The 19,725-nt window shown below is 46.5% G+C and overlaps 1 protein-coding gene across 5 annotated transcripts in view; it reads left to right on the top strand.

The window, feature by feature from the left end:
* DCAF1 (DDB1 and CUL4 associated factor 1) overlaps positions 1–19,725 on the top strand; it is a 56,416-nt gene that overhangs the window by 24,203 nt on the left and 12,488 nt on the right. For 4 of the 5 annotated variants that reach the window (XM_073230641.1, XM_073230643.1, XM_073230642.1 and 1 more), the window contains 14 exons: positions 1,867–2,025; positions 3,190–3,369; positions 3,833–4,042; positions 4,732–4,901; positions 7,749–7,873; positions 8,755–10,015; positions 10,571–10,769; positions 11,665–11,747; positions 12,293–12,377; positions 14,852–15,085; positions 15,578–15,671; positions 16,139–16,243; positions 16,457–16,530; positions 16,992–17,093. In XM_073230641.1, coding sequence (XP_073086742.1) covers positions 1,867–2,025; positions 3,190–3,369; positions 3,833–4,042; positions 4,732–4,901; positions 7,749–7,873; positions 8,755–10,015; positions 10,571–10,769; positions 11,665–11,747; positions 12,293–12,377; positions 14,852–15,085; positions 15,578–15,671; positions 16,139–16,243; positions 16,457–16,530; positions 16,992–17,093 — 3,081 coding nt within the window. Of the gene's footprint in view, positions 1–1,866; positions 2,026–3,189; positions 3,370–3,832; positions 4,043–4,731; positions 4,902–7,748; positions 7,874–8,754; positions 10,016–10,570; positions 10,770–11,664; positions 11,748–12,292; positions 12,378–14,851; positions 15,086–15,577; positions 15,672–16,138; positions 16,244–16,456; positions 16,531–16,991; positions 17,094–19,725 lie in introns of those variants that run through there. The other variant, XR_012128872.1, reaches the window with a different exon arrangement.

The raw sequence follows: 19,725 nt of genomic DNA, 5'->3' as shown, positions 1-19,725 counted from the left end.
AGGAGTGGTCTACTGTCCTTGAGAAACAGTAATTTCTGTTAAAAGCCTCTGAAGAAGAGACAGTGTTCTCTCACTTTTGAATTTCATTAGCCACATGTGGCCAATGGCTGCTGCGTGGGATAACACAGTTCCAAAGTATATTGAAATGAAGGAGAAATGAGGAAAATTACCTCTCAGACCACAGAAATGTTAAAATTGAAGGACGTCAGATATATTGAAGGGTGTTACTCACTGAGTGTGTAAAATTTAAATTTAGAGGTCAATTATTGGAGTAGTGTGTATCCCCATGTACGGGATACATTGTGTGTGTGTGTGTGTGTGTGTGTGTGTGTGTGTGTGTGTGTGTGTGTGTGTATAAACTATGATTATGCTTTGAACATTGGGTTGAAGCTGGAGGTCAGAGTTGTCCCCAGTGGCCCAAAGGTACTGCCTCAGTGCATCCGGTTCTGAACAGGATACAGTGGAAGAAGGAATCTGGGCATTTGTTACTTACTAGGAGTTACATGAGGAATTATAATGGGCTTCATTATTCAGTTGTTGTCCATGCAGAGTCACACAAGAGATTAAAGGAAATAAAATAATGATGAACGGGAAAAGTCACAAAAGATTCTTAGAGGGAAATAAGAATGTAGTAAGATATGTGTACTGTTTTGTTCAAAAGGAAGATTCAGTTGTGTAGGAGAAGAAACAGGTTTTGAAGTTAGTAGAAACAACATGGGTTAAAATAGCAAATTAAAGAACCAGGACTTACATGGAGATACAGTATAAGGAAAGTATAGAGTCTTTGCCCACATGAGTGGGTGAACCAGGCTGTAGGCTGTGTTGAGCCAGATAGAATGAAGGTGCTGACCAAAGGCTGTGTCTGCTTGTTCTCTTTCCTGGCCTGCTTATCCTGGCAGTAGAACTGCCACTTTAAGGTAGTCACATGAGGAGAAAAACTACTTGCAGTGGTCTGAGTGTTGGAGGTGTAGCTCCTCCTGTGGGAAGGGCCGGGTGGGAGTGTCGTGGAGGCTTGGGTGACAGACAAGAGTGAGCAGGGTTCACTCTCATGGTTTGGATTATATGTAAGGATGAGTCTAAGTCTGGTTCTGGGGAGAACTTCTAAAGAGGGAAAGTACCAGCTGTTTTGGCCATTGACCTTGGCGAGATTCCTACAGGATCGAATCTCATTAATTGCGAGGGCGCTGCCTGTACCTTGGGCCTGGTGACCAGCCCCCTTGGTGTGAGAAGCAGGAGGGGGGCTACAGCCCCCCGAGTTCCTGCCACCGCTGGGCTGGGCTGTCCTCAAGCGGCCTGCACTCTGTGTCCCTACGAGATGCCCACCCGGGAGATTGAGTCTGCCTTGAGAGGGCGGGGCGACGGGACAGGAAGCTAACAAAATTTCAAAGATAAACTTTTAAAGGTCTACTTAAAGTGCATTCTGATTAGTTCTAAAAATGTGCTACTTTTGATAGTTTGAAGATTGTTCTTTGGGAATGTATTGAGGATCAACTTAGAAGAAGGTAGATTTGTGGATTTTACTAGATGATGATCAGTGACTGAGCCCAGCTAGAACACAGAGCTGCTGATGGTAAGAGGATTAAAGTGGGAATTCTAAGAAAAATCCCTTAGGGAAGCAGTGTAATAATAAAATGGTTTTTGGATTGATTACATCAGTACTTAGAGCACTGTTTTTTATTTCTTGTTTTTCACCTTTATGAGAACTTCTGGTGTTGGCAGGGAATGTTATGGAATCTAGAGGTAGGTTGTTTCCCTTAAGCCATGCTGGTTGTCTACTTCAGAGGATTCTTTGTGTTTAGCAGCTTAATCTAATATTTTTTGATTGTTCTAGATTTTTCCACGGTAACACATGTCCTCTTTGTTTAGCACCTAGCATCTCTCCTGCTCCATAACAAGTTTGCCACAGAGTTTGTTGCACACGGTGGAGTACAGAAATTATTGGAAATTCCTCGTCCGTCTATGGCTGCTACTGGGGTGTCCATGTGCTTGTACTACCTGTCCTACAACCAGGACGCTATGGAAAGAGTGAGTCGTGCGTTTGGGTGGGGGGGGGGGCTGGGTGGCCGGCCACTCTGGCGCATTCCCAGAACCACCTCTGGATAGGAAGAAAATGACTAGTCGGAGTACATGTCAATGAAAGAAGTATGGTGGTGATCTTTACCAGGCACTCTAAAAATGTAAAGTTGTTTAGAAAAGGTTCTTTTTTCTGACCCTGTGAAGAAGAGCAAGATGGATTGGAGTCTGGGGACTTTATACATTTTTTTTTGCCATTTCTGTTGCATCCCTGTCTGTCCCTGGGTGGAGTTACATTTTGCATTTTTTACTCAATCTGTTGTAAAAACAGCAGATGATGAAGCTCTGTGTTGGTGAGCAGATAGTGTGTGGAGGGGACAGTAAAACCTCTCCTGCTGTTCTCAGGGCTTCAGAGGTGCCACATCAGTTCTTTTATTTTTCTAGTGAAGACTTTCTTACGTAGTGATACGAAGACAGTAAGTGGGCTCCATATCTGGGAAGTAAGTGGGTCCTTAGACCCCCCAAGGAGGCTCTTGTCACTTCGAGGCTGGGAATGTGGCTCTGCTCTTCTGTGTGGTGTGGTTTTCCTGGGAGAGTCAGGTGGGTGAGTGCTTCTTGGGCTTTGTCTTTATTCATCTGCGCATACTTATTAATAAGATGACATTTCGATGTTCTTTCCCTCTTGAGAGCCACATCGTGCAAGGATACGTAGTCTTTGAGTGTGGTATCCTAATCTGTGCGTGTACATACGCAACTGTGGCTAAGGGCACATTAGATGCTGCCGTCCGAGGCGCAGAGTGAGTCAGTGAGTGAGGCTTAGTCGCTCCGCGACCCTGGGGATGGTCCTTACCCCCGAGTCTCTTCCTCATTTTTCAAGTGGGAACCCTAATACCCACGTAACAGAGCATTGTGAGCATTAAAGGAGGTAAATATTCATAAAATTAGGCATTCAGTAAGTATAGATCAAATTTAAATGCTTATCTAAATTTCAGTTGTTTTCGGGTTTGAAATAGATTGTTACGTTTCATTTGTAACATGAGCTTTAAACTCAGAATGACCTGACCGGGAAAGATCATCGTATGTGCAAAGATATCTGTCTATACTGCTGAATTTCTCATCCCTTTTGAACGTTCCTTTGCCCCTAAATTTTTTAAATTATGTTTTTATTTTTTGCAGGTTTGCATGCATCCTCACAATGTTCTGTCTGATGTGGTGAACTATACCCTTTGGTTAATGGAATGTTCTCATGCCTCAGGATGCTGCCATGCTACCATGTTTTTCTCAATCTGCTTCTCCTTCCGGGCCGTGTTGGAGCTCTTTGACCGCTATGATGGTCTTCGGCGTCTGGTGAACTTGGTGAGGCCCTTCAGTGTCTTCTGTCTTTGAGGAGCAGGCATCCTGTTTGCCCCTTAGCAGCAGCTGAGGAGAGGCAGCTTTTGACTGTAGGGGTTTTGCTGTCATTCTTTGTGGGTGAAGTCCTCTCCATCCCTCATTCACAGTTGCCTTGTCTCAGAAGCGGTTGGGGGCCTGTGTGCCCCTGCACACACTGGCCTGGAATGTAGTTGTCGCACGCAGGAGGCGCTGTGGAGGAGCTGCCTATATATCTCTGAGCGGGATTGGAAGCCATGTAACGGCTCACTTGGTGTGATGTCTTGCTTCCCTGTGGCTGCGCTTAGCGTGGTGTATACACAGGTGCATGCCGATGTTTGCCGGCCTTGCCGAGCACAGAGGTTTACTGAAGTTTTCCTCTCCTTACTTTTCCTGTTTGCTCCTCCCCAACCCCCACCCTTGCCCCACTCTTTTGCTTCTTTCTCAACAGATCAGTACTTTGGAGATTCTAAACCTGGAAGATCAGGGTGCCCTTCTGAGCGATGATGAGATATTTGCCAGCCGCCAGACAGGCAAGCACACCTGCATGGCCCTGCGCAAGTACTTTGAGGCCCACCTGGCCATTAAGTTAGAGCAAGTGAAGCAGTCACTTCAGAGGACCGAGGGGGGCATTCTTGTCCATCCGCAGCCGCCCTACAAGGTGAGAGGCCCTTGTCTCACAGGGAGCGCTGCTAGCACTCTCTGTGGCGCTTTGGGCCGCAAGCCCCCATTCAGGTCACTGGGGTCTGTGTGTGGGTTCCTGGGTGACCCTTGCCCTACGTGGAGCCTGAACACTTGCAAGTGGATGTGTCGAGGACGGACTTTGCTCCCAGCCGGAAGTTGCTGCTTCCCTGGGATGCTGGAACCACAAGGTGAAGTGTGTGTAAAAGGGCTTTCTTTTATGAAAAGTACTGGATGTCTTAGCTCCTTCTGTGTGGAGCCTCTCTGAAGGATGTGCCTAGAGCTGCACTTCTCTCTCATTTTGAGTTTGATATGTTTTGGAATGAAGATATGTTTGTTCAGTGATACGTTTAGTCCTAAAAACCACATTGAACAGACTAGTTATTTTACATGGTGCTTTTTTTCTTAGGCTGTGAAGTAATGCACCAACAAATTGAATGTTTTGTTCCTTTTTGGGCAAAATGTATCATGAGTCTATTTATAAATAAAAGACTATTATATAGTCATTATTTCACAGATTATTATATAGTCATTGTTTCGTATGTGGGCTCGACTCAAGAATTGTAGAATTTGAAAGCCTTATTATTCAAAAGTATTGGCCATCAAGCCGTGTTGGGGAGGGTAGTGGGCACAGGGCAGAGCTCTTCAGTAAGCTCTCTCTCCTTATAGGCATGCTCATACACTCACGAACAGATAGTGGAGATGATGGAGTTCCTGATAGAATACGGTCCGGCTCAGCTCTACTGGGAACCAGCTGAAGTCTTCCTTAAACTCTCCTGTGTCCAGCTGCTGCTGCAGCTCATTTCCATCGCCTGCAATTGGAAGACCTATTATGCAAGGTGGGACAAGAGAGGGGTTTCGGACGGTCTGATTTCTGCTTTTGCTAGAGCTGCTGTTGGTTTGCACATATGCTTAACAAACATTTGTTGAAGTGGACTGAAATTTTGGGCTTTCACTGAGAGCTAGATTGAGCATGATAATTTTTACTTTATAGAGTGCTTATTTAGATTTGTGGTCCTGGTGACTGTAAGTGCCACACAGCAGGCAGGCATTCGGGCCTGTGCTCCCAGCAGTTAACAGTTCTCATTGCTGTACTTGCAGAGGCAGGGTTGAAGTCCTGTCTGTAGGCTGAAGCCTAGTATATTTGGGGGCTTAGATTATAAATCTCTACGACGTGACGACCATACCTAAAGTTTACCATCACATAAACCTGTATTTTTTGCTCTTGTTATGATTTTCACAGTTCAGTTAAAAGCAGAGCAGGACAAGGCTTAGGGAAAGGACAGCTGGCAGGTCAGGAGGTTGGGTGGGTTCTTTTGACGATGATTTAAAATGAATGGAAACTCTGTTTTTGAAAGATGGGGTCTGAGAGAAGGTAGTAGCAAGTTCACAGACAGCGGTTCTCGATCTTCTTTCTCTGGCCCCTGCCATAAAGACGAGGGGCTCATTTAGGGTCATGGGCTTGTTGGCTGCACCCCGGGGTGGTAAGTCTAGGGGATACTGCCAGCATAGCCATTTTCACGCTTTCTGGTCTCAGGTCCCCTTTACCCTCTTATACATTGAAAACCTCAGAGGGCTTTTGTTTTCGTATGCAATCTACCAATATTTAACGTATTAGATACTAAAGCTGAGAAAAGTGTAAAAATACTTATGAATTTATTTAAAAATAAACTCATTGCATATAGCATTTTTTTAATGAAAAATTCTAAAATCAGATTTCAGCAAGTTTTTAAATGTCTGGCTTAATATCTCTTACCTGCTTCTGTATTTTGATCTTCTGTGATATCACACATGACAGCCTCTAGAAAGCTCCACCGTACACTCGAGAGAGTGAGAGTGAGCAGGGAAAGTGACATCTTAGTGTTATCGTGGAGGTGATTGTTATATCACCCGACCTTCTGAAAGGGTCTCAAGAGACCGACCCCTCAGGGGTCCCCTCCCCAAACTTTGAGAACCACTGTTGAGACAACTTTGCTTAAAAGAGGATGAAAGCTCAAAAGGTAACTAGGAAAGTTATGAATATGTTTTTCCCCCATATTTGGACTACTAAGAAAATATAAATGTTTGGAGTATGTTCTTTAAAAGTTTGTTCTTAAAAATTAAACACTTCTGCTTAGAATGTACAAAAGCACAGAAAAGAGAATTATTCTTAGCCAGTGATAAAAAATATATGTAAATACACATTGAGATTATAGTATTTAATAAAAAATACAGGAGGGCACAGAGGATAATACAGCCACCACTTTGTGCCCACGGCTGGCATGTTGCTGTATGTGCCGCTCTGACAGTCCCTCTCCTCTGCCTCCCCAGAGTGACCAGTATTTTGGAGCTGGAGTGTGTGCTCTCCTGTCCTGTTTTTATGTTGTACAGATGTGTACAATATAGTTATTATAAGCAGTAATACAGTACTCTTTTGTATGTTTTTAGGTTATATAAGTATTGTCCTATATGTATCTTTTGCAACTTTTTTGAGATTTGTACTAAGCGTTGATGTTTGCTCAGACTCTTGTATTTCTCTACTACCATTTATTCTCCTGCTGTGGATATTTAGTGTGTGTGTATGTTTTCTGCTATCAAGTGAATGGTACCACATACCTCCTTTAGAGTCTCCCTTGAGATTGTACAAGCTAGGCTGTAGGCCGTCTGCATTTCATCTTTATTGGTTGGATTTCCAAATGGCTCAGAAAATGATCATACATTTGTTTCCCCCGACAGCAGTATATGAGCGTTTCCTTTCTCTCTTGTCTTGCCAGTAGTTGATACTATCAGATGTAAAATTTTGTCTTACAGTTTGTTTCATTAGTGTTGTATTTGGGCCATTTCCTTTGTCCTTTAGAGTTCTTTGAAAATAATTGTCAAGAGCTTCAGAGTTGTTCTTCATATGAGTGTATCATAATTTTCGCATGTATTGCTGTTCTCTGTAGGTTTTCTAATTAGCTCTTGCTATTTTAAATGATGTGAAAATGCACATCTTAATACATAAATTCTTGTTTGTACTTTTGATAATTTCCTTAGGATGGATTCTTGAAAGTGAAATTCCTGGGTCAAAGACTATAAATATTTTAAGAATCTTGTTCTGTATTTCCAAATTATTTTCCAGAAAGAGTGTCAATTTCTGCTGCCACCAAAAGTTTGAGAGCATTTGTCTCTGTACATCTTTACCAACACTGGGAGTCATCCTTTGTTGTTTTTTTTTTATTTTATTAAGATATCATTGATATACACTTTTAGGAAAGTTTCATAAGAGAAACAATGTGGTTATTACATTCACCCTTATTATTGAGTCCTCCCCATACCCCATTGCAGTCACTGTCCATCAGTGTAGTAAGATGCCACAGAGTCCCTGCTTGTCTTCTCTGAGCTACACTGTCTCTCCCGTGACCCCACACACACCGTGTGCACCAATCATGATACCCCACGGTCCCCTTCTCCCTCCCTCCCCGCTCGCGCTCGCTGTCCCCCAATCATCCTTTGTTTTTAATCTTAGGGATTTGATAGGTGAAAAGTCCACCCCCATGTGTTTTCAAATTAGTGTCATGGTGACAAATGCTCTCAACACTATGGCTGGGACGGAGCTGCACAGGTAATAGTTGTGATCCAGCCCGTCTCCCGCTTTCTCTTTCTAACCATGTTCTGGCTTGTGCTGTATGCCGGGTCTCCGTTGACTCACTGTTCTTCCTGCCCAGGAATGACACCGTGCGCTTCGCCCTGGATGTCCTGGCCATTCTCACCGTGGTGCCCAGAATCCAGCTCCAGCTGGCAGAATCAGTGGACGTGCTGGATGAGGCCGGCTCCACTGTCTCCACTGTAGGTAGGTCACACCCTGCCCATTCTTGTTACCACTTCGTCTGGATGTGTTTTCCTTTGATATTCTGCTTGTCGTTAGTTACCTGATCTAATGCTGCAGTATTAGAACAGAAGGCAGTGGAGGAGGGTACCTGTCTGTCCCTGCTAGGTCATACATACAGGTCATGGAGAGGAGTCAGCACTGGCCAACTCAGGCTTTCTGAATGGTGCAGGTGTTTCTGCCGTAATGACGCACGTGCATTCCTGAAAACCTTGTACTCAGCAGTCCTGTGCTAAAAATAAAGTTTATGGGAAAAAATGGGTTGGGGCAGACAGTAAAAAACCGAAGCAACTCTATAACCTTAGCCCTAACAAAATCCGCGATTGGCAAGCAGCTCAGAATGGACAGAGGCTGCCAAACACAAAACAGAAGCGAACTACACTTTACTACGAGCAAGGCTCCTCCGGTGAGTCAGGACTGGCTGCGGGGCCTGGGGCGCACCACTCTGGGGAGAAAGCCTGAGGTGTAGCCACTGGTTCTTAATTTCATGTACAGCAGAAAGGGTTCCTGCTGTCACTGTGGCAGCTAGGCTGAGGGCTTTTCCCTTCCCCACTAGCTTAGCTTCTCTTACCTGGGAAAAATTGCACATTCCATGCAAAAATGGTATCATTCCCTTATTTAACAGCTGCATACGAGGTACTGGTCACAAAGATACATTGCAGTAGAGCTGATTATATTGTATACAAGCAGCGCCTTGTACTTTTTAAAAATGAGGTAATTTTCTTTAAGTGCAACAAAATGTATAGAACTCTAAATTTTGACTCTGGAACTTCCCAACTGTGAAAGATGGCCTTTCATTTTATGAGGAATACTCTCAAAGGTTTTTTTGGGTCTTCCCCCAATAGGTATCAGCATTATTTTGGGAGTAGCTGAGGGTGAGTTCTTTATCCATGATGCTGAAATCCAGAAGTCTGCACTTCAGATTATCATCAATTGTGTGTGTGGCCCGGATAATCGAATCTCCAGCATTGGCAAATTCATCTCTGGCACGCCTCGGAGAAAGCTGCCTCAGACTCCCAAAAGCAGCGAGCACACCTTGGCCAAGATGTGGAACATTGTCCAGTCCAACAACGGCATCAAGGTGCTCCTGTCCTTACTGTCCATCAAGATGCCCATCACAGATGCTGACCAGATCCGGGCTCTGGCCTGCAAGGCCCTGGTGGGCCTGTCTCGCAGTAGCACTGTCCGGCAGATCATTAGCAAGCTGCCCCTTTTCAGCAGCTGCCAGATCCAGCAGCTCATGAAGGAGCCTGTGCTGCAGGACAAGCGCAGCGAGCATGTCAAGTTCTGCAAGTATGCGGCCGAGCTCATTGAGCGGGTGTCCGGGAAGCCGCTGCTCATTGGCACTGACGTGTCACTGGCTCGGCTGCAGAAAGCAGATGTTGTTGCCCAGTCGAGGATCTCCTTCCCTGAGAAGGAGCTGCTTCTGTTGATACGAAACCATCTCATTTCTAAAGGGCTTGGGGAGACAGCAACTGTGCTGACAAAAGAGGCTGACCTGCCCATGACTGCTGCCTCACATTCTTCAGCCTTCACCCCAGCCACCGCTGCTGCTCCTGTGTCTCTTCCCCGAACCCCACGCCTTGCCAATGGCATCGCCACTCGGCTGGGCGGCCATGCTGCTGTGGGTGCCCCTGCGCCTTCTGCCCCCATGGCCCATCCGCAGCCACGGCCCCCTCAGGGCTCACTAGCTCTGCCGGGCCCGTCCTATGCAGGCAACTCCCCCTTGATAGGGAGGATCAGTTTTATCAGAGAGAGGCCGTCCCCCTGCAATGGCAGGAAAATCAGAGTATTGCGGCAGAAGTCGGACCACGGCGCCTACAGCCAAAGCCCGGCCATAAAAAAGCAGCTGGACAGACACCTTCCTTCCCCACCTACACTGGACAGTATCATCACGGAGTATCTTAGAGAGCAGCATGCTCGCTGCAAGAACCCAGTTGCCACTTGCCCGCCTTTCTCTCTCTTTACTCCTCACCAGTGTCCTGAGCCAAAACAGAGGCGGCAAGCGCCAATAAACTTTACCTCAAGGCTAAACCGCAGGGCGTCGTTTCCAAAGTATGGAGGGGTGGATGGCGGGTGCTTTGATAGGCACCTTATCTTTAGCAGGTAATCTCCTTACCACCTCACTCCCGGGAAATTGGCTTGACTCTTCTATTTAAATCAGAGCATGTGGGCAATATCAGCAGAGTGATTGCACCAGAATGCTGGGGTGTTTGCTGGCTGACAATACCAGTGACAGTCGCTTTGCACCAATACCTGAGCATGAGCGATGTGACTCCTTCCTTTAGCCAGCCTTCTGGGGACCTCGGATGCCTCCTATGCTTGTTGGCAGTAAGATACTGTGTCCTTGTCAGAGCCCATGCACCGTGCCGTCCCCACCTAGGCTCCCAAACTTGGTATCCCTCTGGTCCAAGTTGTCTCCTATTTTGATTCTTTACAAATCTTACGTAGGATCACAGGTGTTAAACATGGGAATTTTTGTTGTTAAAATTTGTAAGTGGAGGTCCTTTTTCTCATCTCAAATGCAAATGAACCACCGAAGCTGACTGATACTTTAAAAGAACCCAATTGAAACATAAATGCTCAGTTCTCTCACCCTCTAGCAGAGCGTCTCTTTGGAGTCCTTGCACATTGTCTCTGATCCTTTTTTTGTTTGCCTAGGTTCCGTCCTATTTCAGTGTTCCGGGAAGCCAACGAGGATGAGAGTGGCTTCACTTGCTGTGCGTTCTCAGCACGGGAGCGGTTCCTCATGCTTGGCACCTGCACTGGGCAGCTGAAGCTGTATAATGTGTTCAGTGGGCAGGAGGAGGCCAGCTATAACTGTCACAACTCGGCCATCACACACCTTGAACCTTCCAGGGTGAGGGTCCCTTCCTAGGTGGTATCAGCCTTCCTTCTGCCGTGGCTGGGGAGCTGTGGGCCTGTGGTTGGCTGGGTGCCTGTATTTGCGTGTTTCACGGCAGCAAAGCCAGCCTCACATGCTTAACATGTTATCTGTGGCTGCTTCTGGACTGCAGTGCAGAGGGGAGCGGTTGCAACACGGATAACGTGGCCTGTAAAGCCCAAGGTATTTACTATTTGGCCCTTTAAGTAAGTCCGCCAGCCCTTGTTTTAAGACCTGGAGGTGTATGTATATATATCCCTATCATCTCTGTCTCTATATTTTATACATACATACACACATCTATCTATATATGTGTATGTGTGTGAGATATGTATATCTCACATACACACACATTTTTTTTTTTTAATTTATCTTAGTTGGAAATTGAGATGGAACTGACACCGACTTTCTAAAAGTCAGGACTGTTAGGATGACAAGTGTAGTTTTCCTGATATTAGAGTAAAAGACGATCCCCCTTTTTGGGGCTTTCTCTTTGAGGACCTTTAAGTGTCTTTAGCTAGAAAGTCTGACATGTTTTCAGTTGACTGTTAGTTTAGATGAGGGAAACTGAGGACTATGTCCTGTATCAGGAAAGAAGGAATCATCTTCGACATCTTTCCAAGTTTTCCCCCTCTTCCTGGAACTATTGTATTTTCTGTTCAGGAGGATTTATTACTGAATTTAGTTACTTTTTAGGGCACCGCAGGTGCATGTACTTAAACCCTAGTAGCTTCTGACCCTTTCGTGGTTCCTTGGAGTTTCTCTGTTGTCTTTACAATCCACAAATATTTTTTAAGCTTGTATTTTAAAATGCTAGTGGGAGATAGCATTTGCATAGATACATGGTGACCCGCCTTTGGCCTCCTCCTAGGACGGGTCCTTGCTGCTGACATCTGCTACCTGGAGCCAGCCCCTGTCTGCACTGTGGGGGATGAAATCAGTGTTTGATATGAAGTATGTAGCTACTTTTATAACCTAGTCTCTCTGTTTTATAATTTGCCTAATTTATATCCCCTTCATCTGATTCTTAGACTTAAAGCCTTTTGGGAAAAGAGGAATGCTGTGAGTCATTGCTTACTTCTCTCTTTCTCATCTGTGGCTTAGGTTTAGTAAGATTTTTATCTTTCTAAATTCCTGGATATTCTTACCAGGTATATACATTCCTGTCACATGGCAAACCTTCACCGATTCTAAAGAGCACACCTGTGTTTCCTCATGTTCACATGTGACAGTTGCACTTTTGGCTGGGTGCACTTCAAGGCATGCGTGCCCCGTTGGCCCTTCCTTTAACTAATTCCGGGAAGTATTTCAGATCCACTTGGACAAGCTGATGGAGGGAATTGTCTTGGTAGTCGTTAAGTGTACAGTTTTTCCTGTTTGGAAGCGGAGCATCTCCGAGTGTGGTTGGGCCAGAGGCTCAGAAGAAGCCCTTGTTTCTGCGGGTTGGGCAAGCGTGCCCTGCAGGCCCACTGCTCAGCCCTCCTGTTGTGTGTCTGTAGGCATTCCTTCACGGAAGATCACTATGTCGAGTTCAGTAAGCACTCTCAGGACCGGGTCATAGGCACCAAAGGAGACATCGCCCATGTAAGTACTTCAGATGTCGCTGCATTTGAGCTGGTGGTGCCCATTTGTGGAGTGAATGTGAGGATTGAAATTCTGTGGGCACTGAGAAATGGCTCAGTGATACTCTTCCCAGATGGAATCCAGAAGTGTAGTAAAGTAGTTCTAAGATACATGGGAAAACGTAAAAGGACTGAACATGAACTTAATCTGGCAATTTGAGGAAGAGTCATTAGCACAGCAGATATTTTCAAATACTTGCAGTTTTAGGTGAAGTAAAGTCCTTGCCGTATGGAGCCACATTGGGGAGACCGTAAAGAAGCCAGAGGTGAAATGTCAGGTAGCAAGTGCCCCCAAGGAGGAGGAGGTGGGGAAGGGGTGGGATGTGTCTGGGGGTGGTGTGGGGGACTTGGGTTTTATCTAGGATAGTGTTACTGGTTAGTGCTTAAGCAACGTCTTGAAGGAAGTGTGGGTGTGCTGCAGACAGATGAGGGAAAAGTGTTCTGAGAGAAGAAATGGCAAGGGAAAAGCCCTCCCTTGGGAGCTGGTGGGGGAAGGGTAAGAGCTGAGGTCAGTGGGGCCACCTCGTGTAGCATCCTGCAGCATGGTGGCAGGACCTTTGGCCTTTCCACTGAGTGAGGTGAAGGCACTGGAGGCCGAGCAGAGGACACAAGTGGCTGTGAAGTTCCTGAAGTGTGAGTCTGGTTTCTGTGAGAACGAAGAGCAGGCTTCCTGGCTAGCAGGCTGTTGCGGCAGCCCGTGTGTGAGAGCTGCAGAGGCCTGGGCCCCCGCGGGCCTGGTGGGGAGGCCGTGGGAAGGCCATGGCTGGACCCTGCGGGTTTGGACACGTGAAGCTTGTTACTCTATTAGACGTTCAAGTAGGGAGTGGGCAGTTGGACATCCAAACTGGGAGTTCAGGAGAGAGGTCTGGGGTGGGAGATAGAGATTCAGGGATTGTCCACACGTCAGCAGTGGTTAGAGCCGTAAACCTGGATGAGATCAAGGGCCCTAGAGGAGAGAATATGGGGACAAAGTCCTGGCATGTGCCAACATTTAGATTTTGCCAAGTGAGGAGGAGCTTGAGAAGGAGACCAGGGAGAGTGGCCAGTAAGGCAGAGGGGATCCCGGGAGCGAGATGAGTTCCGGAAGGTGAGGGAAGCCGCTTCTGAAGAGATTTCATCTATTGGGTCAGAAACTGCTGAGCCGCATGGGATGTGGATCGCAGGGCGACCTCTGAGTTAATGCCGCGGAGGCCACCATTACCCACCAGGGGCTTGCTGCGTGCACCAGGGTTTACGCTGATCAGAAGTGGAGACACAGAGTATAAACAAGTCTTTGGAAGTGTGCTAAAAATAAAAAACAAGGCAGAGAAGTGGGGTGGAAGCTTGGGTGGCAGCTGTGAGCAGTAAAGGAAGGCTTTCTCTCAGGCTTTTCATTTGAAAATGTTAAAGTATGTGGCAAAGTTGGAAGAATAGTACATATACCTATCACCTAGTAATAGTTTGCCATATTTTCTTTGTGTGTAAATGTGTGTTTTTCTGAATCATTTGAAATTAAGTTGCAAACATCATGACATTTCACCCCTAAGTCTTAGAGCATGTATATTGTAGCAGTAAGGACATTTTATTACATAATCACAGTTTTATCAAATATACAAAAATTTATTGTAGTGCCCAAACATCATCTAATCCCCACCCAATACTCAGTTTTCCCGTTTGTTTCTGATGTGTTTGGTTTCAAATGTTTTTGTTTTGTTTTGTTTTGTTTTGAACCAGGATCCAGCCAGGACTCACACATTGCATTTGGTTGTTATGTCTCAGTAATGTTTTAAGCCAAGAACCATTTCTCCAGTTTTCATGACATTGACTTTTGAAGAGACCAGGCTGGTTGTCTTGTCCCATGATCTGGATTTGTTTGTTTCCTTGTGGTGTTTCCTGATTTGTTCATATATTAAAGGAGGATTTTTTAAAAGACTGGAAATACTACAGCCTGTCTGTAAGGCTGATGGGAAAGATCTGGTCTCCACCTGGGTTGCACGTCATAGAGTTTGGAACGTTTGGTGGCGTAGGGCTGTATGTGGACATTGGGAGATTTTAAGGGAAGAGGGTATTTCACTTTTTCCAAAAGGTGACCCGTGAGAGCATTCTGGGGGTAACCATGGGCTCTCTGCATGGAGGCTCTCCCCGTTGCAGTCTTAGAAACACTTCCTGTTTCTTGGAAGGGGGGGATGAGCAGGTTTTCTCACCCTTCCCATAGTCTCACTGCTCATTCCCTTACTATGGGAAAAGGGTTTCTAACCCTCAAAAGGGAACCCAAGCACTGAAGCTTTGTTTGGACGGCTGTGTTCTTCCTACTTTCTGGTTATTTTACACAGTAGGCTTTTGTGATTTTGGTGGGATTTGGAAAGCATGGGAGAGAGATTTTACACAGCTTCTCTTTGAATTTGTTAATGGATGGATTGGTCTGATTTTTCTCTTCCCACCCCTTCTTCTCTAAAGATTTATGATATTCAGACTGGCAACAAGCTGTTGACTCTGTTTAACCCAGATCTTGCCAACAACTACAAGAGGAACTGTGCCACCTTTAACCCTACAGATGATCTTGTCTTAAATGATGGCGTCCTCTGGGATGTCCGCTCTGCACAGGCCATCCACAAGTTCGACAAGTTCAACATGAACATCAGTGGCGTTTTCCATCCGAATGGACTAGAGGTCATCATTAATACTGAGATCGTATCCTTGACACCCTGTCTTGGGTTCCATTTGGTATCTAGTTTGCTTTCTACCAGTACTTGGTCAGAGTGTCCACACAGGTCATGACCTGGTGTTAGTGAGTCTCCAGTGGACTTGCAGCGATGTTGGTGATCGCCAGCACTTGGACTAGCATGTTCTTTTCGTACTGGGAGGAGGGGCTGGATTCCTTCCTGCTTCCCCAAGTATTGAGTTGACGTCTGTGTGTATGCAGAAGGTTTCACTAGAGATCACCTGCTAGTTGTAGGAGTAAAATGAGTCCTGTTGAGTGGAGGGAGCTCCTGTCGCCTCGGGGATTGGAGGACACCAGGGGAGCTTTGCAGGGACTTAGCAACATGCTGTTCCACCTTGATCTCACCGACTTTAAAGCACTGATACCGGGCAGAGGGGGAAATGTGGTCCTGGAGGACTTCCCCATGAGGCTCGATACGGAGTTTTGTACGGAACGGTTTTCCTTGATCATGCCCCTCCTAGTGGGACCTGCGCACCTTCCACCTCTTGCACACAGTTCCTGCTCTGGATCAGTGTCGGGTGGTGTTCAACCACACCGGGACCGTGATGTATGGAGGTGACACGCCTGTAACTTTTTTCATGTTTCTCCTCCTTTTCTCTCTGTCATCAATTTGACACTGCCTGTTTGTAAATATCTCTCAAATGTGAATCAGAAAGCATTTGAAAGTTGTAACATTAAAGATAAAATGCTAGTACTATTGGGGACAAATTTTGTGATGAAAAATACGTTGATTTAGGGTGAAAGGCTACTGGTTTGAAGATAACAACTAAATCTTGCATCACTGTGAACTTAGGGCAGATGCTCTGCATTGGTTGTCCTGTGACCCCAGCCTTCAGCTGTAGTGCTTGTTGGGAGCCAGAGGAGAGGCGGGGGGTGCAGTTGTGGACATGCAGAGAGAAACTATCTAGGCGAGTGGATCTGCCGCAGGGAAGCTCGCTTGAATGCCCACTCGTGTTTTCTGTCTCTGAGCCTAGGGCCCGTCTCTGACCCTAACCGTGTTTCTCTCCCCTGCCCCCAACCAGCTATGCTGCAGGCGGATGATGAGGATGACCTGATGGAGGAGAGGATGAAAAGCCCTTTTGGATCGTCCTTCCGGACGTTTAATGCGACTGATTACAAACCTATAGGTGAGCACGAAGGGGTGGGTGTTGATCATTTTGTCAGATTTCGGTATTCTGTATTTTAGATCCTCTGTTTTCTGGGAGGACTGTAATTTTTCACTGAAGAACAGAGGAGTAAGAGAAATACATATGAACTCACCTTGAATTCCTTTAGAGGAAGAGCTGGTTAAGGGCATAGGAGTGGTCCAGTCCTAAGTCTTACCACATCCTGTTTTCCAGCAACCATTGATGTGAAACGGAACATCTTTGACCTGTGCACAGACACCAAAGACTGCTACCTTGCTGTCATCGAGGTAAAGGGCCAGCAGGAATCCTGCTGTTTTGTTCTGAAGCTTAGGGTCATTTTCGAGTTATATTACAGGCATTTTGTCTGATAGAAATGTGTCCTAAAGTTAGTGTATTCCCGATGATAGATTATTAATAACCTACTCATGTGATGTGGAGATACGGTAAGAGAAATAGGAACCCCAATATAAAACCGTGTGGAGAGTGCCATCTCAGCAGAGCAGGACAGGCCTGTTCCAGGGAGGGCAGCCTCCCTTTGGGCAGTGTGCTTGCTGCCCAGGCCTTCCCCTCCTGGTTTCTTTGCCCTGGTAGTGTGCTGGGTATGCCGTTCTGAGAGTCGGTTCAGAACCTGGGTACTGGGAGCTGTGTGCTTACAGGGTCAAGGTGCTCGGGAGGCACTTGGAGCTGAGGTGTGGGCGTGGCCCTTCCGGGAACTCACTGCTCCTCCTGGCCGGGCATTCTGTTTCAGAACCAAGGCAGTATGGATGCTCTGAACATGGACACGGTGTGCAGGCTGTACGAGGTGGGCAGGCAGCGTCTGGCGGAAGATGAGGATGAAGAGGAGGACCAGGTCAGTGCCCTTGGGGGTTTCTCTCTGCTGAGCAGCTTCATGTGAGTTCTGCTTTTCTGCTCTCTACCCTAGGGGTGTTTAAGATCAGCCTTTGCTGCCTCGTGGCATATTCTGAAGGCTTGTCACGTGCCCTTGATCACCAAAACTTCAGTATCCAACCACAGGAAGAAAGGATATGTTTGTTACTGCAAAGCTGGGACCACTCCCTGATGGTCCTGTGGGTCCCACCGATAGGTGTGCAGGTCAGCAGTCTCAGGTGCCTCTTCAGAGGTTTCTGTGAACGACCCTCCCGACCAGTGCCACGTCTGGCTCTGGATAAGCAGCCCCCATCTCCCCAGTGTCAGCAGGAAACACATAAGCCACTCTGCTGATGTGGGTCATGAAAACGGCTCACATATTCTCAGCTTTATGGAATAGTCTATTTTCAGAGTAATAGAATAGAGCTTATAAAAGAAGATTTTGATGCTTTTGAGGAATTAAACATTTATAAAATGTGGGTAGGTAGTGTCATGTTTCACAGACTCGGAGCCTTCCCTTTCTCACCGGGGACTCTGACGTGTGGTCATGCCACTGTGGGTGCCGGCCTGTGTGGTGCGTCAGCATCAGGCCTGACGGGGCTTTCTGACTCCTGAGCTCCAGCCCCTCTTCCCTGTCTGCTGGGCTCACGCTCTGCTCCTGCTGAGCACACACTGTCCTGGGCAGATTGTTCTGTCTGATCTGAGTAGTTTGCTGAGTAGTACCAAGTTGAAGAGGGGTGACTAGGACCTCACTTTATTGTGGCAGATAGGAAAGCAGACAGAATACCCCTTTTTCTGATTTTGGTCCTGCTCTGGTTTTTCTTCCGCCATGGTGTGCTTTGTTTTGGCGCTCGGGCCCCTCCCCGCGGGCACCAGCACTCCGGGGGCCCTGCGGGGGCAGAGGCGCTCCCTGGCCCTGGCCTCCCTGCTCAGGGCAAACCATGCCCTGAGGTCAGGGCTAAGGGAAGAGCTTAGCGTTAGCATCCTCCTAAACGGCTTGTATGTAAGATTTGAAAGAGTTTTTAAAAACGATCATTTTTGACAATGGTAATTTTCAAAGTATTTTTTGTATGCAAGTCTAATACCATGGGCCAGTGGCTCGTGGTTTTCTCTGGGGAACTTGTGCCAAGCAGGGGGGTTCTGTTGCACCAGTTTGAGATTTAGGTGTGTGTTCCCCTGATGAGCCTTTGCAGATTATGAACCTGTAGTTTGGCTTCTAAATGGAGTCTGAACGCTCACCTGCGATCAGCAAGTGACAACAGACTCACTTAACAATCCCCCCCGTGCGCTCTCTACACCTCCCCCCTCTCTGGGAGACCGTTCTGACTGGATGCATTTCACTGGGGCTCAGGGATGATTCACAATCCCCAGAAATGGGTTTCTGAGCAGAGTGAGGAAAGGAGACTTTCATGTTCGGGGTCAGCCGTCACCGCGGGCTCAGCAGAGCCGGTCCCGTCCCTTGGCTCTGCCTCTGCGGGATGTCCTCTGAGGGAGGGGCAGCTCCCCAGCTCGCATGCACGTGAAGGTAGTTGTGATGCTTGTTGGATGTCATAGACAGGAATATTTTATAAAGCACACTTCACTGAGAATGACATCTTTAGTACAATCGTTTTTATTCTTTCTTGGATAGACTTTATTTTTTAAGTTTTAAGCAACCGAGCAGAATGTACAGAGGTTTCCCATGTGTGCCCTTTTCCCCGCATGCATAGCCTCCCCTGCTGTCAACACCTGTTGGTACACATTTGTTGTAATCGATGAACCTACACTGATAGATCATTATCACCCAGACTGCACAGGCGACATCAGGGCTCACTCTTGGTGTGAATATTCTCTGGGTCTGGACAAGTGTGGAATGGCCTGTAGCCCCGTAGCAGCACCGTGCAGAGTAATCCCACTGCCCCGGGCAGCTCTGTGCTCCTCTGATTCATCCCTTGCCCTAGTGCCTGACGACCACCGATCTTTTTATTGTTCCCACAGTTTTGTTTTTCAAGAGTGCCTTTAGCCGGAACCATGCAGGATGTAGCCTTTTCAGATTGGCTTCTTTTATTTAGTGATGCTATGCATTTAAGTTTGTTCCATGTCTTTTCATGACATGATAGCTCATTTCATTCTAATGCTTTATTTATCCATTCACCTATTGAAGGACATCTTGTTTGCAATTTTGAATAGTTCTGACAATCGTTTTGGCATAATTTTGAATAAGGTTTTGGCAGTTACGAATAAAGTCACTGTAAACATCAGCGTGCAGGGATTTGTGCGGACATAAGTTTTCAGCTCTTCGGGGTAGATACCAAGGAAGGCTATTGCTGGCTCGTATGGCAGGAGCAGTTGAGTTTTCTAAGAAACCGACACAGTGTCTTCCAAAGCAGCTGCACCGTTGTGCGTTCCCACCAGCAGGGAGTGAGCGTTCCTGCGGCTCCACGTCCTCACCAGCATTTGGAGATGTCAGTGTTTTGGATTTTGGCCATTCTAATAGGTGTGTGAATGGTATCTCACAGTTTATCTAATTCAAAAATTAATAGACATTCCTTTAGCTGAACCTCTACAGGCCATCAGAGTGTACGATTTAAGATTTTTCTGAGTAGTAAGGAATTAAGGTGTTGAAGTTTTATGAG

Source organism: Manis javanica, chromosome 3 (assembly GCF_040802235.1).
Source record: "Manis javanica isolate MJ-LG chromosome 3, MJ_LKY, whole genome shotgun sequence".
In the NCBI taxonomy this organism is placed as follows: domain Eukaryota; kingdom Metazoa; phylum Chordata; class Mammalia; order Pholidota; family Manidae; genus Manis; species Manis javanica.
The sequence above is the reverse complement of the archived record's forward strand: the minus strand, read 5'-3'. Positions and strand labels throughout refer to the sequence as shown.